The sequence below is a fragment of the Channa argus genome, chromosome 3 (genome assembly GCF_033026475.1).
Source record: "Channa argus isolate prfri chromosome 3, Channa argus male v1.0, whole genome shotgun sequence".
NCBI classification, from domain to species: Eukaryota; Metazoa; Chordata; class Actinopteri; order Anabantiformes; family Channidae; genus Channa; species Channa argus.
In genome coordinates this window covers 10,287,501-10,310,969 of record NC_090199.1, presented here as the reverse complement: position 1 = coordinate 10,310,969, position 23,469 = coordinate 10,287,501, and the positions used below count along the sequence as shown (strand labels likewise).

Genomic DNA, 23,469 nt, shown 5'->3' with positions numbered 1-23,469 from the left:
AGGGTGAGAAGAGAAAAGAATAGAAATGACATGGGTCTTGCTCTCTCTTCCGTATCTGGACCTTCTAATCTGCCCTTGTGCCCCTGAGCCCACCACATATCATCCCTAATGAACAGCCCCATAAAAAGAGGGAGTTCGATTTCTCTCCCCTCCTTTCTATTTCTTGGCCTCCCTCTCCATCCTGCTCCTCTGGAAGATATCAGAGTCTATCATTTGCTGTGCTGGGCAGCTGCATCCGATCTGCAGATCTCCTTCACATTAAGGATCCTATTAGATAGAGAACCCTAAAAGGTAATTGGATTTCCCCCTAGTTATCTTCATCTCTGTTTCACCCTAAGCCCACTGTAATAACTTACTCGCAGGGCCAAAGATAACTCAATTCTGTCCCACAGAGAGCCAGTGAGAGTGAGAAAGAGAAAGAGAGAGAAAGCATATGTTAGGTCTCTGAGGCAAACGGGTATCTAAATCAAAAAACTCCTCTATCACTGTCTTCTCAAGGATATGAACTCTGACAAGAAACAAACATAAATTTGTTTTTATGTGTTGAATTACTCTCCTTTCTGGTGCCTTGGTTGAGTTTTGAAGCTGCTTTTTGTACTAAAGCAAAACTTGTGTGTGGAACGATACACATCAAGTGGTGCTGGAGGACTTTACAAAAGTTGTGTTACACCTTCCAGTGTAACATGATAGCCAAAATGAGTCATTTTTCTGGCCTATTTTAGTCCATTTCTCCCAAAACAATAACCAACCTAATTCAACACAATAGAGAGGAACAGTGCTTTAAAAACAAGGACATAGCTGAAAATTATTTCAAACCCTCCACCCCCACCCTCAGGGGGGACGTTTCATTGGCCTGTTATTTTTATTGTGGCAGTGCAAAATGAAACCGTTGGCTGCAGCAGGCTCAAGCAGAGCTTGTATGGAGGTAAAAATCAATACAGCAATATCAGAGCAAGACTTATCAGGGGTTCACTTCTTCTCAGAGGTCACAGAGGAGCAACTGCACTTAAGTGGGGAATTCAATTGTGAAACATAGTTTGCGACGAGCTATTGTGGGTATCTGATTATGGGTGGATGGAAGATTGCAAAGGTAGAGTAAGTTTCAAATGACAGCACAAAAACACAACTAATGGAGAGTTATAGCTTTCCATTTGTTGTATGTTTGCACTCAGCTGATTAATAGTTCATGCAGCTGTTAGTGCTGCTTGATTTGGCAACATAACAAACCCCGTCCCTATAAGGCTGCACCTAGTATAGGTTAACCATGTCTTGAAACACAGCCTGCAAATATATCATTTATAAATTACAAATATGACTACAGAGAGCAGCGCGGATAATGAAAACTGGCAAGGTACAGAAACTAATGACATACCAGAAGAGAAAAGCTTTGTCCTTGAATTCCTTTAGTACGTACTCTTAACCAACATTGAGCAGAAATTATGTCATCTGTGCTTACTAAATGCTAATGTAAAAGATGGCATTAATAGCTCATTCTTTTGTGAAATACTACTTACCTGCAGTGAAGTGCAAAATTTGTACCCCCTCTTTTAATTCACTGTATTTTGTCTAAAAATATAATAGAAACTGTATAATCGGAGCAAGTTTTAGTATTAGGCAAATACAATGGCAGATGAACAACATATAGGTTTTTTTCACTGTGCCATTATTTTTTAAAACAAATGAAGCCAAAAATGTGTTTTGCAGTCACAGGACCTGGGCACCTTGCAGTCATTGAGTCAACCATGAACTCCTCTCTACACCAGAGTATTGTAGAAACACATTTGAGGCCATCTGTCCAACGGCTAAAGCTTTGTCAAAACTGAGTTGTGCAAAAGAACAATGATCCGAAACACACCATTAAATCATCATCAGAATAGCGAAAAAATAAAATAATCAAGGTTTGGGAATGGCCTAGTCAAAGCCCAGACCTCAACCCAATTGAAATATTGTGGAAGGACCAGAAGAGAGTTGTGCATAAACAAAGGCCCAAAGACCCCAATGAACTTAAGCAATGTTCTAAAAAAAAAATGGGGAAGAATTCCTCCACAATATTCTGAGAGACTTATAAAGTCAGACAGGAAACGATTACTTCAAGTTAATACTGCTCAAGGTGCATCTACAAGCTTCTGAATCGTGGGGGGTACAGGGTACTCAATATTGCCCACAACCTCATCTGAGGTTGTATTTGCCTAATACCAAGACCTTATTTTATTGTTTTTACACAAAAATACATAGAAATAAAATATGGGCTAGTAACTGTAGAAATGAAGCTCACGTATTTTAATGGAATGATTTTTTTGGTTTGTGTGTTTAACAGAAACACACACACAATCTGGATATACAAAAACAAAAAAGCCAGTTAATTAGATTTAGAGGTCCTGGACATTCAGTGTGTTACGTGCGATGCTCAGCCACTGTGAGTTACTGTATGCCAGGTCAGGAATCAGGAACTGATGCTGGTACGTTTGCGAAATGCAGTAGAGACATGGTTGGTGGGGGAATTATGTGGCCTGCCACTCGCTGTGTAAGAGGCACAGCGGGAACATTTGAGGATATTGTGTGCAGGCAAGTCTGTCTTTCTGTCAGTCACGCAACATACTCCAAGCCACTGTGACTTGTGCTTCTTATGGAAGTTGAAAACAGCTGACTAACTTGCCATACTGTACAAGAACTTATTAAGGAGCACAAAACTGTACACCTTTTTATAAAGTGTGCACACAGTAGAGTAAAAAAAAAAAAATCATCATCAACCTAGTGGAACTACATCATACTTCAGATCTTAGTTGATAATGATAGGGTCAGATCAAGTCAGATAAAACTGTGCACAACTGTGCAGCAGAGTGAATAATAAGGGTTCAGGTTAACGGCATGCCAATCACACGGAGAAGCAGCTTATACAGGGAGGAAAGCAAAGCATAGCAATAACAGACACATCTTTGATGTGCCAGAGTGGTGCCCCCCGTCCCCTCTCATTGAGTTTCAACACTCTTAAGGGATTTCACTTTACCCAAATGTAAGAAGGACCCTTCCTTGAACCTTAAAAAAAAAAAAAAAAAAAAAAAAAAAAAAATTACGGCAAAGTGGAGGCTGAGGGCTGGGGGTGGAGTTTACAAAAAGTCAGCCCTTTAGGCCAGCACCTTTCAGGTCTGTCTGCAACTTTTAGTGCTGGCAGGTCCCTGAGTAATGAGGGTGGGAGGCATTGAAGAGCGGGGAGGATGCCATATTCCTGTCACTGGCAAAATACATGCCCGGCGGGAGTATAATGGACAGGATCTCAGCAGGACAGGAAATGATTTTGGTAAGATCTAGAAAGCAGAGGAAGGGGGTGTAGCAGAGCTGGACTGGGAAAGGGGCAAAAGCAGGTGCCCTTGGGTCAGGATAGAGTTGGAAGGCAGCTTCGTGTGAATGGCAACATTTGTGCTGAGAAGTGGCTGGAAGAGGAGGGGAAGAAGTTATGTTTCAGGAGCAACCCTGAGACGGAGAGGCACAGGGATAAATTAACACTACACAATGTTTGGTTAGTGATGTGTGCCAAGTACGATCTGTAGTCCCGGACTACTTCAATGTGTGAGCCTGTTTGTGTATGTATGTATTGATTAGCACTGGGTTATGTTTGAAAAGTAAACATTTATTCTGTGCGTTTGCTGTGACAGTCGCTCCAAAGTTTTGAAGTAGTCACTGGATCAGCTCCTACATGTTTTCACTGACTGTTATCCTTTCCTTTTCTCAATAATTCGCTGACAGAGTATAAGAATATCAAACTATTAAACATTTCTATGAAAGCAGTCTTATTGTGATGGTGTTCTACTTCCCGAATTTAGTAAAACAATTTTCAGGCAATATCATTGCCAGGTTGTCATACCACCATCACTGTGATATAATGAAACATGTTTGGTGTAATTTGATTTGAGGTTTAAGCTGCAGAATATTATTACTGTTTGTGTTATAAAATATTTTCCAGAGTTGGCTCCAAACTTACATCTGCATTTTATGTATTGATGACTTGTTACACAATCAGGCATTATGTCAGTGGTCAATTCGTTGTCATACTTCTGCATGACTCTCAGGGGCGGCAGTGGTAGAGTGGCTGCCCACCGACCCATCCACATGCTGAAGTGTCCCTAGGGCAGACACTGAACTCCCAAACAGCCCATCCCAAACCCCAGCATCGGGAAGGGCGTCCGGCGCAAAAACTGTGCCAAAATCAACGTGCAGACTAATGATCCACTGTGGCGACCCTGAACTTTGGGGATAAGCCAAACAGACTTATGCATTAATTACCAAAAATGTGCAGCATCTTACCTCAAATTCTGCATGCTTGTGGATGTCTTCAGCCCTCTGTCGACTGAGGATAAATTCAGCTTCATTTGCCACACGAACCAGGTGATCTTTCATGGTGTGACTCAACAGTCTGGTGAGACAAAAGATGGACATCAACCCACTGGAATACTGGGTACATTCATTTTCATTGACTGTTTACATTTGGAGGCATGGTGCGTAGATGCTGATTTAATTCAAATTGTAAAGGAAGAATGTCCTACATTAGATGCTTAAGAATATCATAAAATCTTGAGTTTCAGAGTATTTAAAACATCTGTTTAATGCTGTGTAAACCAGAGAGCAAACAGCCATGTAATATCCATAAAATGCTAAAAAGGAGCCGTGCAAAAGAGCAGAAAATCTAATTTAAAAACAAAACCAAACCAGATACACATCCTTTAACTGGGTTGCAGGTGCTAATTGATTTGTTAATGATATGCATCTGACACAAGAAAGGATCTCTGCCCATGTCACTACATATGTAGTCTTCCTCCTTCCCTCTTCTTATCGGTGTTGATGAAACATGCAAGTTGTGTGTGTAGGTTAAAGAAAGCCCTCTACAGCCCTTAAGGTCAGGATTGTGCAAAGTGGAACAATAACAGAGCAGGGGCCAGAGAGGAGGGATGGGGAGGCCCAGGCTGGGAATGACTGAGAGGTGGGGGCGTAAGGGCCAGGGGATGACTGTAACCTTAGCCTGCTGTTTCAGCACAGGGCAGCAGGGGAGCGGAGGTGCTGGGGCCTCTGTAGCCTCTATGGCCCTGTCCAGACCTTGCTATCAATAACCAAACCACGGCTACTCTTTATGGTGCACTAAATATTGCAGATATGAATAAAACAGACTTAAGGTATTTTGAGAAGTAGAAAGACTTTTTTCACATGGAATCAAATCCTCTACAGACTGTGTAAACACACTTTGTAAAATATTGTGCTACGAAGCTGATGTAAATCTAAGCCAAGTTTCCACAAATTGTCACAAAAATGAAATTAAAGATAGTTGTTAAATCGTAGACTTATGATGGGTATAGTATAATAAATGGTAGGGCTTCAACTCTATTATTTTCATTATTGATGAATTGTTGACATTTTTACAATCTACTCTCCTTTCGGCTTTATCCCGTGAGTTCGGGGTCGCCACAGCGGATCATTGTCCGCATGTTGATTTGGCACAGTTTGCCCTTCCTGACGCAACCCTCCCCAAGTTCTACCGGGCTTGGACCGGCACTGCATCGCTGGGGAGGGGGAATGGGCTGTTAGGGGTTCAGGGTCTTGCCCAGGGACACTTCGACATATAGCCAGGGATCGAACCACTCACCCTGTGGTCCGTAAGCAACTGCCTTTACCAACTGAGCTATAGCCGCCCCTGTTGACATTTTTACAATATTTACTTAAAATGGCTTTAATTCTAACAGAGTCACAAAAAGCACACACACAAAGAAAACCACTTCATGCTACATTTTGTTTTCACTTTTAAATAACTAAGAATACACTGGTTATCAGAATAATTCAAGATAAGATTTCTGTCCAACCACTGAATCAACTAATTTCAGAACTGAATTTCCATTAGATAAACTAAAATGATGGCTTTCCAGTAGGCATGAAAGCTTTGATGACCCGAAGGTCTTTTCATAATTACAGATTAAAAGTATCAGTTTAATTCTTAGTATACTGCATCTGTTTAGGCATAAAGTGCGTACACTTTCACTAGTTCCACTGATGAAACTTATAATTATGTGCCTTTCTCTTGAATTACCAATCTTGTCATGCCAGGAACAAAGAAGTCAGATGCCTACTGTACATTGATTGTCTCATTACGACTAGTGTGTATTAGCCTCTGCAAATTCTAAAAGCTGAGGCTCAATAATGGAACGTGCAACCCTTTAAATCTGAAATTGATGTTTTTTACAATTAAAAGGAGATGATGTGGGAATGAGAGGGAGATATGGCAGTCATGTGTCAGAATAGCAGAAAAACCAAGAAGAAACAACGAGCTCTATGATTACAGGTAGATAAAGGCTCGAGCAGTAAGGCATAAACTGACAGAGGTACAGTGGGAAATCAAGACCAATTTCCCAAGTGTCACTGAGCATCAGAGCCCGTCACCTTCCACCCAACCCCTCTTCTTTCCCCAAATCCCTCTGGGACAGACAGGTATTGAATGAAGCCTTGAACTACATCCCCACTCTCCCCAGTCATTGATTGTTGTGCAGAATCTTAGATCACAACAGCCGTGGGGATCTTTGACGCCTGAGGGGCTACATTGTGACCCAGAGATGGTGAAATTGGAAAGGGGCTGATGAGTAGAGGTTGAAAAAAATTATGAAGAAGTGTTAGTGCAAGGAGAGAGCACAGAACTGTGTTTGGAGTTACATACCTGCCTTCATTGACCAGCTCAATAAAGGCCAAACCTGCATTCTTCTGGATGGAGTTTTGCCATTCCTGCAAGCATACACAAACAATACCAACACATTACTTATGCAAACTCTACAAATCTGTAGAAAAGCAATATCAAGCTATGATATCCAATAAAAAAAATAAATAATCTAAATATGTAGCTAATATTTAATTTTTTCAGTGAAATCAGTAGAAAAGTATTCCTGAGTACCTCTCTATAAGCTTTAAAGCAACTAAGGGCTGCTGAATTGGGGGGAAAAAAATAATTATCTTAAAAAAGGTAATTCAACTGCTTTTGTCAGCACAGGCAACATCACCAGCTTGCAAACTAGTGTAAAGGAGTGAAGGAGCCGTGTTGAGTGTGCATTTATCACAAGTAAATACATCGATTTCCCCCTCTCTTTGACTAACGTTATGGTTCGAGGTGTCAGTCTAAACAATCCAACCTCAGCCGTGTGTGACTTTAAATCCTCAACTTCGAAGGGACAACGAGAGAAGGGAAACTCAGCAGTCATCGTCTCTCATGTTCTGTTCAGTATTTCAACACCTTCAACACAACCGTCAAAAGAATAATAAAGCAGCAAGGTCATGGGGCCTGTCTGAAACTCACATCGCTTTTTCCCCTTCTTCCTCTCTTGGGAGATGTAGAAATATGTGCAAAAGAAAAAAAAATGTGGAAAGAAGTGAAAAAATAAAAAATTAATTTGAAAAAGTAAGGTTAGAGAAGTTACCTTCCAAACTACTCTTTAGAAAAACCATTAACTCCTGGAACTCACTGCACAGTCTACATTATACAGCTTTTTAATCAAATTGTGCTACTCCTTGAAAATAACAATGGTACACGTCTATAAAAGGTTAAAGAAATTTTCATGGCAACCAAGTGCCCAAAACAACTAAGTTTGAGTAAAGAATGTAAAGCAGTAAAGCAGCCACAGCATAATTCTGAATTGAATGACACTGCAAAGTGTGTGTATCTAAGCATAATCGTGTTAAACTCTGCTGTCATCATGTCGTGAGCTGATAGAGGAAACTGTGTGTTTATGTAGAGACTAGCCTTTCAGTAAACTTAGAGAGCCCACAGGGATAAAGATATCAGCGTGACAAGGAGGAAGGAAAGATCAATTTACAAGAATTTGCAAATATATTTGTACATATGTGCAGATTTTCAAAACCACGCAGTTTTTCCTCTTTTACGTAATGCATAAACATCAAATCTGATCACGCGCAAAGCTAGAGGAAACCATTCTTCTTAAATGCCTGCACACCATCGCTCTGTAACTGACTGCATGTCATACAGACAACAACCTAACGCTTAATCTCAATTCATAACTGCTTTTTGTCCTGAAGGACCATATTGGCATTGACCGTGTTTACAATACATTCCAAATAAAGAGGGCACAGAGGGAATAGAAGTCTGGGCTTGGGAGTGGAAACAGTGTTTTGGAGTTGAGTACTGGCAGAGGGTTTTTGTGGCTAAGGCTTGCTTTGGAGGAAGTGTGTGAGAGTAGCCTTGGGGCCTTCTGAAGCATAGACTATAGTTGAAGGACATTAACCATGAGTGTTAGGCTGTGGCTGTGGGGATATTCGAGACTGAGCCAGGCTGTGCTAGCTGGATTTTAAGTAAATAGCACAGGAAGTCAAGCTGTAAATAGAGTCATAGTCTGTAAAGAAACAAAAAGCTGTAACATTTCGTTTCGTGTTGTCTTTTTAAAATACTTGGGACCCAGATGCAGGAGTCTAAGGATTTTAAATGAAAAGCTTCATATGCAGAAACAAAATGATTATCTCAAAACTACAGATCCGAAAGGTTCTGGTTCTAAATTAGGTTTGACAAAAGGTGGGAAGGCATTGGCATTTTGTAGACACAGATAAAAGTGATAGCAAGACTAATAGTGTCATTATGGCAGAGAAACGACTCTTCTACTTAAATTTAAGAACGCAATGACCCTGATCTGAGGGACATATCTCGGTGACAAAAAAGAAACAGAGACACTTCAGTGATAGAATATTGGATTTTGGTTGCCCTGGTCAGCGGTGTCACAGTTTTTATGGCTACGATAAGGGCCATGACCACAGCACACCACCAGCCATTCGCGACCTCTCACCTTTAACCTGACCTCCTAACAGATGATAGGACAAGAGGGAGGGCTGTCCTTTGATCCTGATCGGAAACTAATCAACGGTCAGAAAATTTGCTGATGCTGCAAGTAAGGGTTACATATGATATCTTTCCCCCCCGCCCCCTGGTTTGAGTGTGAGAATGTGTATGAATAAAAGTCTGAATATATTCATGGAAATGCCGGCCTCAATCTGAAGTCAATAAGACAGCTCTGTTTGGTCTGTGTTCCATGATGATGGCATTGAGTCTAAACACACATGCCATGCACTTCCGCCATTAGAGCTGATTATCCATAATCAACATCTAAATATACCACTACCACTAGTGAGAAAAAACAGACCTCCTGAGCAAAATCGCCTTTCAAACATCAGGCTCGCCACAACACAAGGAAAACATTTTCCATCACCAAAGAAAAAATGTCTCAGCTCTCCCGAAATAATAAATAAGTCAGTTGTGCTTTTTGGTGGCATCACTCATAATCACAAGTATTTGTTGATTCAAAAGGCTATGGGAATACAACTTCAGATGACACGACACAAGCATAAATCCTCATGTCAAATATGGCAATGCTGCAGAAGCAAAATAAAAGGTTAAGAGCTACTGACTATTTCTCTTTTTCAAGTTCTGTAAGTGTTTAAGCCTTACACGTTACACTGCAATAAGATAAAAATATGTTTTATAAATGACTTCAATAAATAAGTCAGTGTCTGCTGTGACACAAAGGCTTCCATATTCTATGACAACAGGCAAAAACAGGTGGTGGACAATTTGTGACAATGTAAATTAAACCTTTTTGACGTGACGACCACAGAAACAGACAAGGAAACAGTTTATTGTAGCTGTGCGATCTAAATGTTTATTAACTGTGATCGGATATCAACAATGACCAAAGAAACTCCCATGTGTGTGGATGAGTAAGACAAAGGCAAAACATAAAATTACTGTTAGCATAAACTATCAAATATGTTATTCATCATTGCCCTTCTGACTGACAAAAGTTGAAGTGGAGCAGTCTGCTGCTTATTCATATCGTGGCGTCAGAAACACACTGTGCATCAACAACTTAACAGCTGTGCGTCTACTCTTGTTCCACGTGTGCATGTTCATATGTAATCTGCTTAAAGAAAAACAGACAGTCATACTAGTGTTTGCGTGAACAAATTCACAACTGAGAGAATATTTACCGATGTCCAAATATTTGTGGAGCAGCTTCTCCAAGAGCTTTATCGGCTCACACTTGTCATGGTTACACGAACACCAAACTTGGGGGGAGAACAGGCCTCCAATTCCCAAACAGACAAACCAAGAACGTGCCATAACACTTAAGCTGTGTATAAAGAGTATGCGGAATACCAAATTATATGCAGTACGGTTCATGAATAAGCACTATAAAATAGAAGTATTTCAAAATATTTCATTTTTAAACATATCTTGCAACCTTGTATTTAGGAGATTCATTCTTTATGCAGGTTCTCTTTCTGCAGAGGACTTCTCAAGCCCTGTTAGAGACATTTTTGGTTTCTTGGTTATGTCTTTGAAGAATCCGGGTGGTTTAAAGTTCTTCCATGTCATCATTATTGAGGCCATTGTCCTCTTGGGAATGCTCAAAGCTTTAGAAATGTCTTTATAGCACTGCCCTGATGTGTGCCACAGCACAGTGGTTTGTTGAGGAGGTCTACAGAGAGATCCAAGCATGGTGTGTGTTCCACATGTCACACACCAACTTTTCCTACACCTCTGAAGAATCCTGCATTATTCTAGTTGTTCCATTTCATTTCCCATCAGAGACATTTAACAAGCAATTATTTCTCAAAAAACATCATTGTACACCCCAAAGAATCAACAAGAAGTGTCCTGAGAGAACACTTGTTTTAAACCTAAATGCAGGGTAATTCCTAAATGTTTGTATGAATCTCTGAGATACCAAATGGTTGTTGAAATGTTAAAATCTCGATTGGCGTCTGAATTATAATTGATTTTAACTATACTGAAGTTTACTACTTGAAACATAAAGCACACGCACAAGATTTGACACTTTTCCTAGATAAAACCTGCAGGGAATTGAATTTCCACTTGCTTTCTGGGGTAAGACGTTATTTTATTAACGGGATGGCATAGAGAGGATAGCAGGGAGACAAATAGAATAGAATCCAAGTTCTTAAACCCAGGTGCTCTCAGGTAAGTAACATTACATTAAAAGCGCCGTTCAAGAGAAGAGGGTTCCGTCAGGGAAATGTATTTATTTGAAACACAACTAAACAGTATGTTGTGGGTAATTAACCAGTCATTCATGCCACTTGAGGACCTCCAGCCCTAAGCTACCTGAAGCCAACTCACAGTAAAACCAACTAGGAGCCAAATTAAAAGCCACTTATTTTTTTGGGAGGGTTCCTTCTGATTCTACCACTCAGCTAGACTTCACTTCCTGTCAGGAAGCCCCCCTTGACCCTCTGCTCCTCCAACACAACACACCTCATTGCCCCCTCTCCTGCTGCATAGCTGGCAACGATAGGGAGCCTGCAGAATTAAGTGCCAGTTGGTGTTACTGTGTTTTCTTTACGTCTCACAGGAGGGTACCTTTTCAAAGAATATACAGCATGATATTATCCCCTGAACTAGTGAGTGATGGCAGGGAGACTGAGCCGCGTGGCATGGCTGTAAAGGGGCACTGGAGCAGAGCATGGAGTGAGGGCAAACAGGGAGGGAGGGAAAAATAACACTTTGATTTGCACTGATCTTGAACCTTATGTGCCTCTTTAACTACACAGTAGGGTGTGCGTCTGACTGTGAGGAAAATGATGGGGAAAGTATTTTTGTCCCCTGGTTTCATCACATTCCTCACCACCTCTCGCAGCTCTCCAAGTGGTTCATACAACATGCTCTGCTCTTGATCCATCAAAGCCTCACTTATTGGAGCGAAGATGAAATATGGCCACTGACATATATAAATGACTATTGAGCAACATAACCACCAGAGCCCATTTACACCAGCATAACTTTGAAACTAAGCAACCTGTGAACACTTAATAAAATAAACAAATGTAACTGGGAATATTGCCTAACATGCCGATTGCTGTTTTCTACCAACTGGTTCCCTTGTTTCTCAGATTTTACAACTGATTGCTTGGAGCGTTATGAACGTCCACCCGCAGCTCGTTCCCTGACCACAGGGGTCTAAACTTCTATGTCTCCACCACTCTCTACTTCTAACCTGTAGGTCAGAAGGTCAAGGGTCAGGAGGAGCCAAGTGTTTAGGGAAGTCAATGTCTTTCTCCCCACTGAGAGAGAGAGGGGTGTCCATCTGTTAAACAGGTTAACTTTGTTGAGACTAGCTGAAAACATATGATAATGTGTGGTCACTGGTTTATCAAGTTAACTCTGATGTTACTGAATTGCTGTTGACGGATCTTTTGCAACAGCAACAAAAAAGCAATGTTTTATTAAAATGAGTTTGAAGAGTATGAAGAATGGTTCAATAATGACGTAGTGCAAACTAAAAACTTTTAACACACAAAAATAACAACCAAGGAGTACTGTAATTTCTGACTACTACAATATCAATATCATGTTCATCCTCTCTCATGTCTCGAAGTTGTTCATACAACATGCTCTGCTCTTGATCTATCAAAGCCTCCCTTATTGGAGCGAAGATTAAATACGGCCACTGACATAAATAAATGAGTACTGAGCAACATAAACACCAGACTCCATTTACACCAGCATAACTTTCAAAGTGAGCAACCTGTAAGCACTTTATGAAATGTAAAAATGTAACTGTTTAGCTGTTCAGCAGGCTATTGTCCTGCTGATCAGCATGATAACGCAGGTATTTGGTGGACCTACTGACAAGACATTATCATGCTAGCTTAGGAAAAAAATTAACCACCATATCACTCATCAACATTGTCCTCGTTATTATGGTTAATTTACTGTATTTACCATCAACAAGTTTCATTGTTTGATTTGTACTGAAAAGCTCAGTTCAACCTTGTATGACTTTGAATGTTAATGTTATGAGTCTTTATTTGTCATAATTGAGCACATTTACATTGTCACATAATTTTTTAATTAAATTGAGTCTCTGCATTTAATCCAACCCCCCGGAGGGAGCAGTAGGCCAGCACGGGGGCGCTCAGGAAGCCAGTGCTAATATTTGGACTCTTCTCCCATCGGATCACCAATTTTATCAGAGAACCAAAAAAATTAAACAGTGCCATTACCTTTTCTTATGACTCTACATCAAATGCAATGCATAAGGTTTTGTTTATTTGGTGACTTTTGAAGAACGGACAGCTATTTTGTGTTGACCATCATAAAGTAACCACTTCTGTCCCTCCCTCCTACTGCATGTACAGGATGTATCTCTGATGAATGGCAGAAGGATGAATGGGCTGACAGAGGGGATGGACAATAATGGCTGATCTACACGACACAAATGCAGCTAGTGAGGAGATTTATGCGCCTCTGCTCATCCCAGACTGTCCAGTGTCCAATGAGATGATTTCTCAAAGCTCTTGACAGACAGCAGTGAGAGCAATGGAAAGCACTTTCTCTTGGCCAAGCACATTATTTATTAATCAGATGTTTTGGGTGGAAGCCACTTCAAGAAGTGCACCTGGGAAACAACATGCTGGCCGTAAATATGACAAAGACTGGAGAAAACAAGTGTAAGAGGGAGAGTGAAACTGTCAAGGCCAATCAGGGGATATGCTAAGGAGGAAGAGTGGGACCCTGAGAAGATGTGGGTCTAGAACTCCTATGTTATTCATGTATTATTTAAGACCTACTCTGATGGAGCAAACACATCTTATAATCTAGAAGTATGAAGTTTTAAAACCAACCTTCTACATTTAGATAAAATCATGTAATTAGCAATGAAGTACTGTCTACTAACAGGGACAGGTCAACAGATGGATAAACAGACCACTATTTAACTACCATGGGAACCTTTTCAAATACAGAGAAATTCCCAAACCATTTTTGTGTGTTTGTTTGAGTCATTCATGCAAGTAAATTGCTGGTAAAACATGTGTTATTGTAAAATTATTTTTTATGTATAAAATACACAATATCATTCTTATTTATAAAATGAGTACAGCAGAGTTCATTGTCATTTTTAAGCAAAACAACAATGACAGATATAAATTCAAGTATCACATCTTTTTTCTATTCCGGGGGCTACTCTGTTACAACAACAACAGTTTATGACCATTAATTCTCACTTTGTATATTCAGCAGTCCACAAGGATCAATATTACATCGGAGAACAAGGCAGCATGCCACCTGAACAGTTAATGTCTGATCAAAATGGTCCTTTAATTGGGAGCCCTGTTGTAGTGGTTTAGAAATGGAGCACTATCAAACAGCGGTTTACAATCCCCTCCTCAATGCCAAGCTGATGTGGCCACCAATGCAACTTTCATACGATCCCTGATTAAAAACTGCTCTGCAGTCCCTAGCCTCCTGACCCTTCACCCTGGCTCCACTCCATCTCAAAGCTTGGGAAATTAATTAAAATTTCACAGAGATGGCATCACATTGCATCTCTGATGAAGGAGTGTGGGGGTGGGGGTGGAGGGGTGGGGGAAAAAAAAAAAATCAATCAACATCAGCTCCATCTACTTCATCCACTGATCTTGAAGGCAGGAAGGAAGTCGCACGATGACCAGAAAGGCACTTCCTGCGAGAGAACGAAGCACTTCCTGCGCCAGAGGGCCCAACAAACTTTGCTAAATAATGTCATCAATCATTGCACCGGCTCACACTCTCTGCCCCACAACAAGAACAAACACACAAATAATTATACGTTGTGATTTAGCCCAGAGGAAAGTCTGTCCCTGTTTTTTTCTCTTTTCCCCAGTGAGAAGCAGCATATCACCCCTAACTTCCTTCCCCCTCTTTTCCCCCCCTTTACACAACAATAAAATTACATTTGCATTAGCTGTGAGAGAATTTGGTTGGATGATTTATTGAAGCAATCAACACTATGCTGGCCAATCCTTGGTCCCCTCACCGAGAGAGAGAGAGAGAGAGAGAGAGAGAGAGAGAGAGAGTGCGTATATGTGTGTATGCGTGTGTGTCTGTGTATTGTGGAGATTGGGTGGGGTATTCTGGAGCTGGGAGAAAGGAAGAAATAGCTTGGGCTGTGGACCAAAGGGGGAAGTGAGGCATGGGCTGTGCAGCAGAGCAATCACCAAGATTCTGCCTTTGATTAGATTAGCATTAAACAACACCCTGACAGATATGACAAATAGGTGCATTAGAGCCTGTCATTCTCCTCTTTGGTTTTCTATCTAGCTTTCACTCCTGCTATTCCTTCTTCTCTGGACACTACGGGACTCACAATCCCTCCGTGTGTCCTACTAGCCTAAATCTATGCACAACCACGGACATCCAGGCAGATGTATAATCTGACTGTATTACTGTTTTAGAGAAGAAGCAAAGTGAATAATGGGAACAAAACAGAGTATAGGGGTTAAAGAGGTAGGGGGTGAAATAGAGAAAAAAAAAGCCAGATGACAGGCAGTATTTCTTTAAAAAATAAAGCTGATAAAAAAAGAAAAAAAAAAAAAAAGGAGAGTGCAGTGGTGAGAGTCAAGCCATTAATCAGATGTGTTTTTGTATTATTGGAGATCTCTGCATCTTTACAATTTAAAGCACCTCATGCAAACACAAACAAACAGAGCCAGAGGAGAGTTATTATCTACTGTCCTTGTCACTGCAACTGTTTGTGTACGTTAATCTATGAAAAAAAGTGCTTCTACACATTTTCTGCATAAATGTAACATACTCTATTTTGGCCCACGCACACAAACTAAACAGCTTTCTGCAGCTTTGTGTCTCTTAATGCTAATCAGCCATCCTGAAGTGATCTATTGACATTCCCGATCATTGATCTGCCCACGCCTGCTTATGATCCCGGAATTAGTATTCATGAGTCCGGCAGCAGCTAAATAAACTTGGCAACAGAACACCCACAAGACAACAGAGAGGAGAGGAATGATCAATGCAAAGCACCATCAAATCTACATTAACCCTGCTCATCAGTTTGGCCCAGGCCACAAGGGCCAGAGCTCGGGTCAAAGGTGATGTGGACAGGTCGACCACCCTTGACCCTCAGACCAATATTTGCAGCCAAAGATGCCTTCTCTCCAGTTTCTCTACTCTCACTCATGGGCAGGGTGACATCAGAAAAGTAGTGTGGAGGAAAGATAAGGCAGTGGATGGCTCACTGTCCACTCGGGGTTGTGGAGTAACTGCACTCAAGGTGAGTCTGATAAATCAGATCGGGGGAAAAGGGGAAGGCATGGATAAGAAAAGATGCAAGACTTGCCTGTGAACAGAGAAGCATGACGAGCTCCACTACGGAGCTGCTGGATTTCATACACACCAGACCTGGAGAAACAACAAAGGAAGAGATTATTGTCTGTACTAATGTACTTTCTCAAACAATTATTTTCTGTGTGTTTTATTTCACTGTAAAGACCTACACACACATGCACAAACAGGATTTATCCAGCACTGCACCATCTGCAAGAGGGCTGATAGTATTGATGGCCCTAATGAGCTGACATGATGTTACTGTAAACTAATACATATTTGGGCCTTGTATTACAACCCTGACTTGGCCAGCATATGTCCCATTGATCCCTAATGGCGAGTTCTGGGCTTTTAGAGGGCAGGGGGCCACGAGAGTGTCCAGAGTCTGTTGCAGCAGCGCAGACGGGAAGAAGGCAGAGTAGCCTTTGGTCTCTCAGTTGTTCTTCAAATGTCACAGACACACATGCAGACAAGCACACATGCATGCGCACAGACACTTCCCCCTGCTTTCTCTTCAGCCCCCCTGCAGCTATCAATCAACTTTCCATTTTGTTTGGTGGCAGCAGACATCCCAAACACAGCTATTAGTGGGCCGGCCTCTGACCTGGACCTCTGGAAACCTTCAGCACAACTAGCAGCTCTTGGCTCAACAAACACTCTCCACATTATTGGATTAACAACAATATGGAGACGTTATTGGATTTAAATGAGAACAGCACTTGTAAAAACTCACAGAACACACGCAGTGAGGCAAAGAGAAACTATCTGTCCCCGAGCCTGTATGTATGTATGTATGTATGTATGTATGAGGGGTGTTGCACTCACTTGTGCCCTCAATAAGGAGCTCTTGTCCGTGGCTGCCCAGCAGTGTCCGAGAGAGAAAAGGGGCAAAGTCCACAAAGATCTCCCTCAGCAGAGGGGCTGCCTTCTCCAGAGCATGCTCCAGACGCTCTGAGATGCTAAATAAATTAGATGTAGCAAGTAAGCGCATAAACAAACACACACACAGTTCTTATTAAGCAAAATAAAAATTGGAACGAAACTCAATGTAAAAGACATGTTTAACAACAGCATCAAAAATTTTTATGTTTTCAATATAAAAGAGAAGTACTGTACTAATACAAAGCAGTGCAAGTGAATATTCATAGGTAACGAATTGTTTGTGTGTGTGTGTGTGTGTGTGTGTGTGTGTGTGTGTGTGTGTGTGTGTGTGTGTGTGTGTGTGTGTGTGTGTGTGTGTGTGTGTGTGTGTTTGTGTTTACGTGCGTGCTGATAGTGTATATGTGTGTGCAAGAGAGAGAAAGGAAGATGAATCACCTCATATTGGGGGCTGTGTTCTGGGTCACAGGGGAGAGTGAGGGGACAGATGGCAGGCTAGCGCTGGCTGGAACCTGGCCGCCTGCTGCAGGGAGAAACCAAAGAGCTCTGTTATTAGTCTGGATGTTGGACAAGAATAGGACGTTGCATGTGTGTGTGTGTGCGCGCGCACAGAGCAATACATTATACAACCAGTGTAGCACCATAAACCTGTGTGAAAACATGCCTCGTATGAAATGATACAATGGTCTCCATTCAAATGTATAGAATAGGAGGATTTATGGTTGAATAGGGCAAGTGGGTGTACAAGTATAATTTTACGGTAAGATAGTGGATGATGTACTCCAAACACAATATGTCTTCCTTATCAATTTACAATTCAGAGGTTTTCATGATGGGAACCTTTAAATTGTGCAGTGAAAGGCTGGTAAGGTTTCACCGTCAGCTGCAGAGTGTTTATTTTTTAAAGTTTGTTTTTCAATTTCAGCCATAAATCAATCCTGTGCAGTATTAAGTATTTGTATTAAATAAATAATATTTTCAGTGTTACACCTGTGTTGAAATGAGGGATATTAAAAAATGTATGCTCCTATTTAAAACAGTTTTTCTTCTTTATTTCATTACATACCAATTTACCCCTCTGGGCTGTTTTTGTGACTGTTTCATTATACAACTAAAAGGTGCTTTACGACTTAATACTTTAGACAGAGGCACACTAGGTACAAAGTCCATGTTTGATTGATCTGGCAGTAAATTCACTTCCCTGTGGTTCATAAATAAGCTAATGCCCAGCTGAATATGGAGGAGGGGGATTCCTTGGGTGTTTTGGTGGGCTTGTTTTTCCAGCCAGGACAGTCTCCAAGCAGAGATAACTCTTTAGGAATGACAGACGGTGTAATGTGGGTTGGAATGTATGTGTGTGTGTGTGCATATGTAAGGTGTTAAGCAGCGCCATGTGGGCCTGGTGAGAGTATCCCTCTCAAGCTGAAGTAGCCCCTTCAAACAAAAAGGAGTAAATGAACATCTCCATTAGTCCTCCCACTGCCCCACTAAAACACAAACGCACACTCACAAAGCATATTTACTCAACACGGCTCACTAACACTAGCAATCTATGCATGCAGCACATGCACACACACGCACACACATACACTCAATTTTACAGTTAAAGCACAATAAACAGTCTCTTAACAGGAATATGACCAAAACAATACTTATTTACTGTTGTTGCTGGACAAGTAAATATAGATTTGGTATGTGTATGATCTTGGGAAAAAAAAAAGGTGTGATTTTTGTCATTTAATTAATCATTAATTAATTTCTTTTTCTTAAAACCATCTAGGATCCTTGAGTAAGTATTTGTGCCTCGATGTGTGTCTGTGTGTGCGTGTGCTCACTTGCTGCAGAGTCTGCAGACGTGCTCTGGGAAGCATCGCCAGAAGATACCAAAGCAACGCTGTCGATAGGTGTCCCAGCAGACACAGAGGCAGCAGTGGCTGCTGGGAGGGGAATGGTAGTGCCGGGAGATGGAGTCACGCCTGCTTTCTTGGGTGCAACGACGACACTTCTGTAAAGATACAAGACAAATTATTCATTTAATTGCCACCTCAACAGAACTAAGCTGCAGATGGTGTATGCAGCATAGCTACACATCAGCGTTCCATTGCACAGTAAGAATTATTACAAAGCCACTTTTCTGATAAAAAAATATTGATCACATTTATAACACCAAGGTCTAGTTCCAATGAGAGTTTTTTTTCCTTTTCTTTTGGACAAACTGAGCATTAATGTGAGAAAATGGCAAGACGCTCACCAAGGAAGACAGTCAGAACAGACACCGATTACAAATCCACAGTAAAAACATCTGTAATTACTATTAACTGCCATAACAAGGTGTACTTGGTGAAATTTCATTTAACAAAATATGTACAAATTCTTAAATGCATTTGAACACTATTTTTTTGTCCTTTCGGCTTATCCCGAGAGTTCAGGGTCGCCACAGCGGATCCTTGTCTGCATCTTGATCTGGCACAGTTTTTACGCCTAATGCCCTTGCTGACGCAACCCTCCCCAATTTCTACCGGGCTTAGACCGGCACTGCACAGCTGGGGATGGGAATGTGCTGTTGGGGGTTCAGTGTCTTGCCCAGAGACACAATGCATTTTAACACAGTACCTAGGTCCTAAAATAGGGCCTAAACATTTTCGATTTACAAATTTGGATCAAGAAATATCTCATGAAGAACGTTGTTGGTTACCCTTTTTTATTAGCTTTAAATTCCCTTACTACTTTACAAGTAGTATAATTACTGAAATCACAGAAACCAATAATTTATCTGATTAAACTGATCTTTCCAACATTAAAACCAAAGTATGCTGAAACAAGAATTACTTCTGATGCACAATAAACCCAGAAAAGCAGTGTCCTTTTACTACTCACTCAAGTTCATTTCAAATAACTTTTTATAAACCAGTGACAGATAACATTTTAACACACAGTTATCTGTGTAATGATAATGCTGCCTCCTGTAAAGTAACAGGAAGTGTTCCATGTAGCGGTGTGGTAAGACTGAGTGGAGTTCAATTCCTATCCGCCAAAGAGTAGATGGGAGGAGAGTAGCATGCAGATAAGCTGTCAGTTTAGACCAGGGCTCTGACAGACCACTGGCCATATCAAAGAGAGCCTGGCCCCGCTTATCAGTGCTGACACAGGGAAAGCAGGGTCTAATCACTGGCTACTGCTCCCTCTCAGAAACACAAACCAATGCATGCTTACCAAGATACGAGAGCATACATCAAATGCACAAAATTTAAATACAGAAAGAATTGGAGTGGACAGACTACCACGCATTCTTGCACGTTTCCACAGCAAATGTGTAAGCATACTTTTATGCACACACATACAAGAAGCAAGGATTGGCTCACTGTGGTGCTGATAAATACCTGGCTGCAGAATCAAAGGTTGATTTGGATGATTGAGCAAATTACTAAATCTATTAAAAGTTATTGTGAATGTTACACCCTGACAGTTGGCCTTTGCTTCAAGTGATGTATGATTCTCAAATCATACATCAGTGGCTTGACAGTAGTTTAAAATACAAACGCATACTGAGAAGATCCAGAGTGACAGAGTCTAGAGAAAACTGCAGCAGAAGTGAAAGAGGAATGAAAATCAAAATTATTGGCAAGGAGAGCTGGAGATAAAGTATCTGGTGACTTTGTTTTCTGTTTAGATACTGAGTGGGCTGGATGGTGGTATCAAGGAACAAGGGCGCCACTGACACGAAGCACCCCAGGTGTCAACAGGAGGAGAGACAGACAGCCTCCATTGTGTAAAGGCTGGAAGTATGTGTGTGTGCACAAATATTTGAATATATGCATACTGGTGTACAAATAAATGCATGAGCGTACAAGTGTGTATGAGCCTGCCACTGAACATGCCCGTGTATGTGTTTGGCCTTCCATCTGTTCCCCAGCAAAGGCCCAGTGAATTATTCAGCAGGTCATTAGCCACACTTATCATGAGTGGGCCGCCCAAGTCGATTAATCAGCCGTCAGCGGCCCCACTCAACCCACAAACAGGAGCCCAGGGCAGGGTGTGCATGAGTGAGTTCGCTGGGCAGAGGCTGAATTATTTAAAGGCTTTAACCTACAGTACAATGGATAAGCGCAGTAAACACAGTGATTCCTGTAATCTCTGCTATTTCAGGTAAAATAAATGCAAGAATGAGTAACGAAGTGTCGGTGGTGTGTGTGTTTGTGTGTCTGTGTGTGTTAAAATATTGTCCTCTAGCGTATTAACTTCTGAGCTGATTCATGTGAGGGAGGGGAGTGTAAGACCCAGCAGAGCTTTGATCTCCTCTTTCACCCTTGTTTCATGGAAACCTATGCATACAAAAAATACACAACGATACATTTGCACGTTCACATTACTTTATAATCACATCATAAAGTCCATGGAATGTGATGTTCTTTTGGGCTGTGATTGGATGGCAATGGCTGGTGTAGGAGAGACATTGTCTTGATGACATCAGTGATTTATGAGTGGAGCAATGGGGGGCCAACAAACTATAATAGCAGAATCTGTTTATTTTTATTTTTTTTTCTGTGTGTATAAACAAGGACACTGCACTGAATCTGGGAATACACACGGTAATAGACTCCAGTATCACCCACTGTGCCATATCTCTAAAAGAAAATGATTCAAAAATTGTACAATATTTTTGCAATGTGTAATGTACTTGATCTTATATATAATTAGGAACAAGTGAATTAGATAGAGTACTGTATATTGAAGACACATGGTCCACCTGAATGCAATAAAAGTAACCCTAATTGTCCTAAAGAGGACCTCGAATGTGTCTAACATGGTTGTATGTGGTAAGGAACTGTCTGACTAAGGAACTGAAAAAGGAAGAAACCAAATTGTGAGACTGGCAGAGTACAAAAGTATCAGAATATAAGCAGAAATACTGTTGCAGCAGTAGTAAAGCAGAGGTTTAGAGACTGTCCTCAATAAATGCACATTGTGCCCAATTATGCACAATTTACTATTTGTGCAACCTTGCAATGAAAAAAACTGATAGTGATACTGATGTGTGATTCTGGTTATCATGATCATAAATCTGTCAAAAAGTCCAGCATGTTCAGCATGGTAGATCCATGCTGAACATGCTGGACTTTTTGACACTGGCATGACCATGGTGCCCTAGGTGAAACATGAAGGTGGGAAATATATAGAGCGGATATGAATGAAAAGGTTTTTCAGGTTTGCATACCAAAATACTAAATGAGAAAATAAATCACAGTCTCAAAACTTGGAAAGTAATATTTTTAACATACATTGAATCCAGAGACAATGCAAAAATCACAGAAGAGTTTTTAAAAAGGAAAAAGTCTTTGACCCGGGGTATTTTAAAAGATTAGATGGTGCAGCAAAAGGTGGTTTTGCAGAATCATATGTAAGGAGAATCAGAACATCTCCTTTAAGTTTTGGTTAAGACAAACACAGCGTCACTTTTGCAAAATTTTTACATGAAATATTTAGTCGAGGTCTTTAGTGTTAACTTTGTGACATTCTTACCCTCATCCTAAGCTGCACATTAACGACACTTTACAATCAACACAACTCATCTGTACATCAACTCTCACATGCATACAGAGTCTACTGCCAGGAATGCAAACAACTGCACCATGTATATCCCAGTGTCTAACACTCACACATTCTGCTGAACCATGCAGTCTAAATCACTACTTGTACAATGACACTGTTTAGTTCTGGTTAGTGTCAGCAAATATTTGCAGACTGGCTGTCATAACAGGGGCATGGCTGAGAAATGGATGGGAGAAATCCAGCACGTCTCCACTAGTAAATAAATCAGTGGGGATACTTCACCCTCTGACCAACCCCCTAGTTTTTATCTGGGAGATCCCTGCTTTTTTCATGCACTGGTCTCGTAAATCCTGCCCTTTGGGCAAGCAGACAGTTGCCATCTATGTTTTGGCAGGATATACAAGTGTAGAATGTCCGCTCGGGCTTGTACTGTTGTCACTGGGAGACTTACTGGTTAGTGGGAGATGCTGAGCAGTGATTGAGTCATTACAACGTGATCATAAACACTGATAGACCACATCTACAAGCATGGTAAGGAACTGGTAAGGACTCAAGACAGCAGACTGATAAAAGGTTTTCTATGAAAGAAAATAAATAAAAGCCCAGAGCCAGTGCTTGGTATAGATAGTGGTACAATCTTGACCAAGGGAGAGCAAAATAACTTCTGAATGGCCAACACTCAACTGGGATGGTAATTAATTCTCTATGTTTGGACATTTTATATACTCAAGGATTACATGACAAAAATAGTTAGATTAAAGGATAAAGCTAGAATATTTCATTACTGTCAGGAAATCTGATGAAAGGGCCAAAATTAACAATAAACTGATCCTGCCGTTATATTCTACTGTTGTCCAAAAACAATTTAAACATAGCTGTGTTTATTGCTT

At 40.9% G+C, this 23,469-nt stretch overlaps 1 protein-coding gene across 9 annotated transcripts in view; it reads right to left on the bottom strand.

Moving 5' to 3' along the window:
• Positions 1 to 23,469, bottom strand: part of lrba (LPS-responsive vesicle trafficking, beach and anchor containing) — a 168,358-nt gene that overhangs the window by 92,739 nt on the left and 52,150 nt on the right. For 8 of the 9 annotated variants that reach the window (XM_067499797.1, XM_067499798.1, XM_067499801.1 and 5 more), the window contains exons 30-35: positions 18,865 to 19,034; positions 17,468 to 17,552; positions 16,976 to 17,109; positions 16,164 to 16,225; positions 6,692 to 6,756; positions 4,303 to 4,411 (exon numbers count right to left, since the gene is read on the bottom strand). In XM_067499797.1, the coding sequence (XP_067355898.1) occupies positions 4,303 to 4,411; positions 6,692 to 6,756; positions 16,164 to 16,225; positions 16,976 to 17,109; positions 17,468 to 17,552; positions 18,865 to 19,034 (625 nt within the window). The remainder of the gene's footprint in view (positions 1 to 4,302; positions 4,412 to 6,691; positions 6,757 to 16,163; positions 16,226 to 16,975; positions 17,110 to 17,467; positions 17,553 to 18,864; positions 19,035 to 23,469) is intronic. The other variant, XM_067499800.1, reaches the window with a different exon arrangement.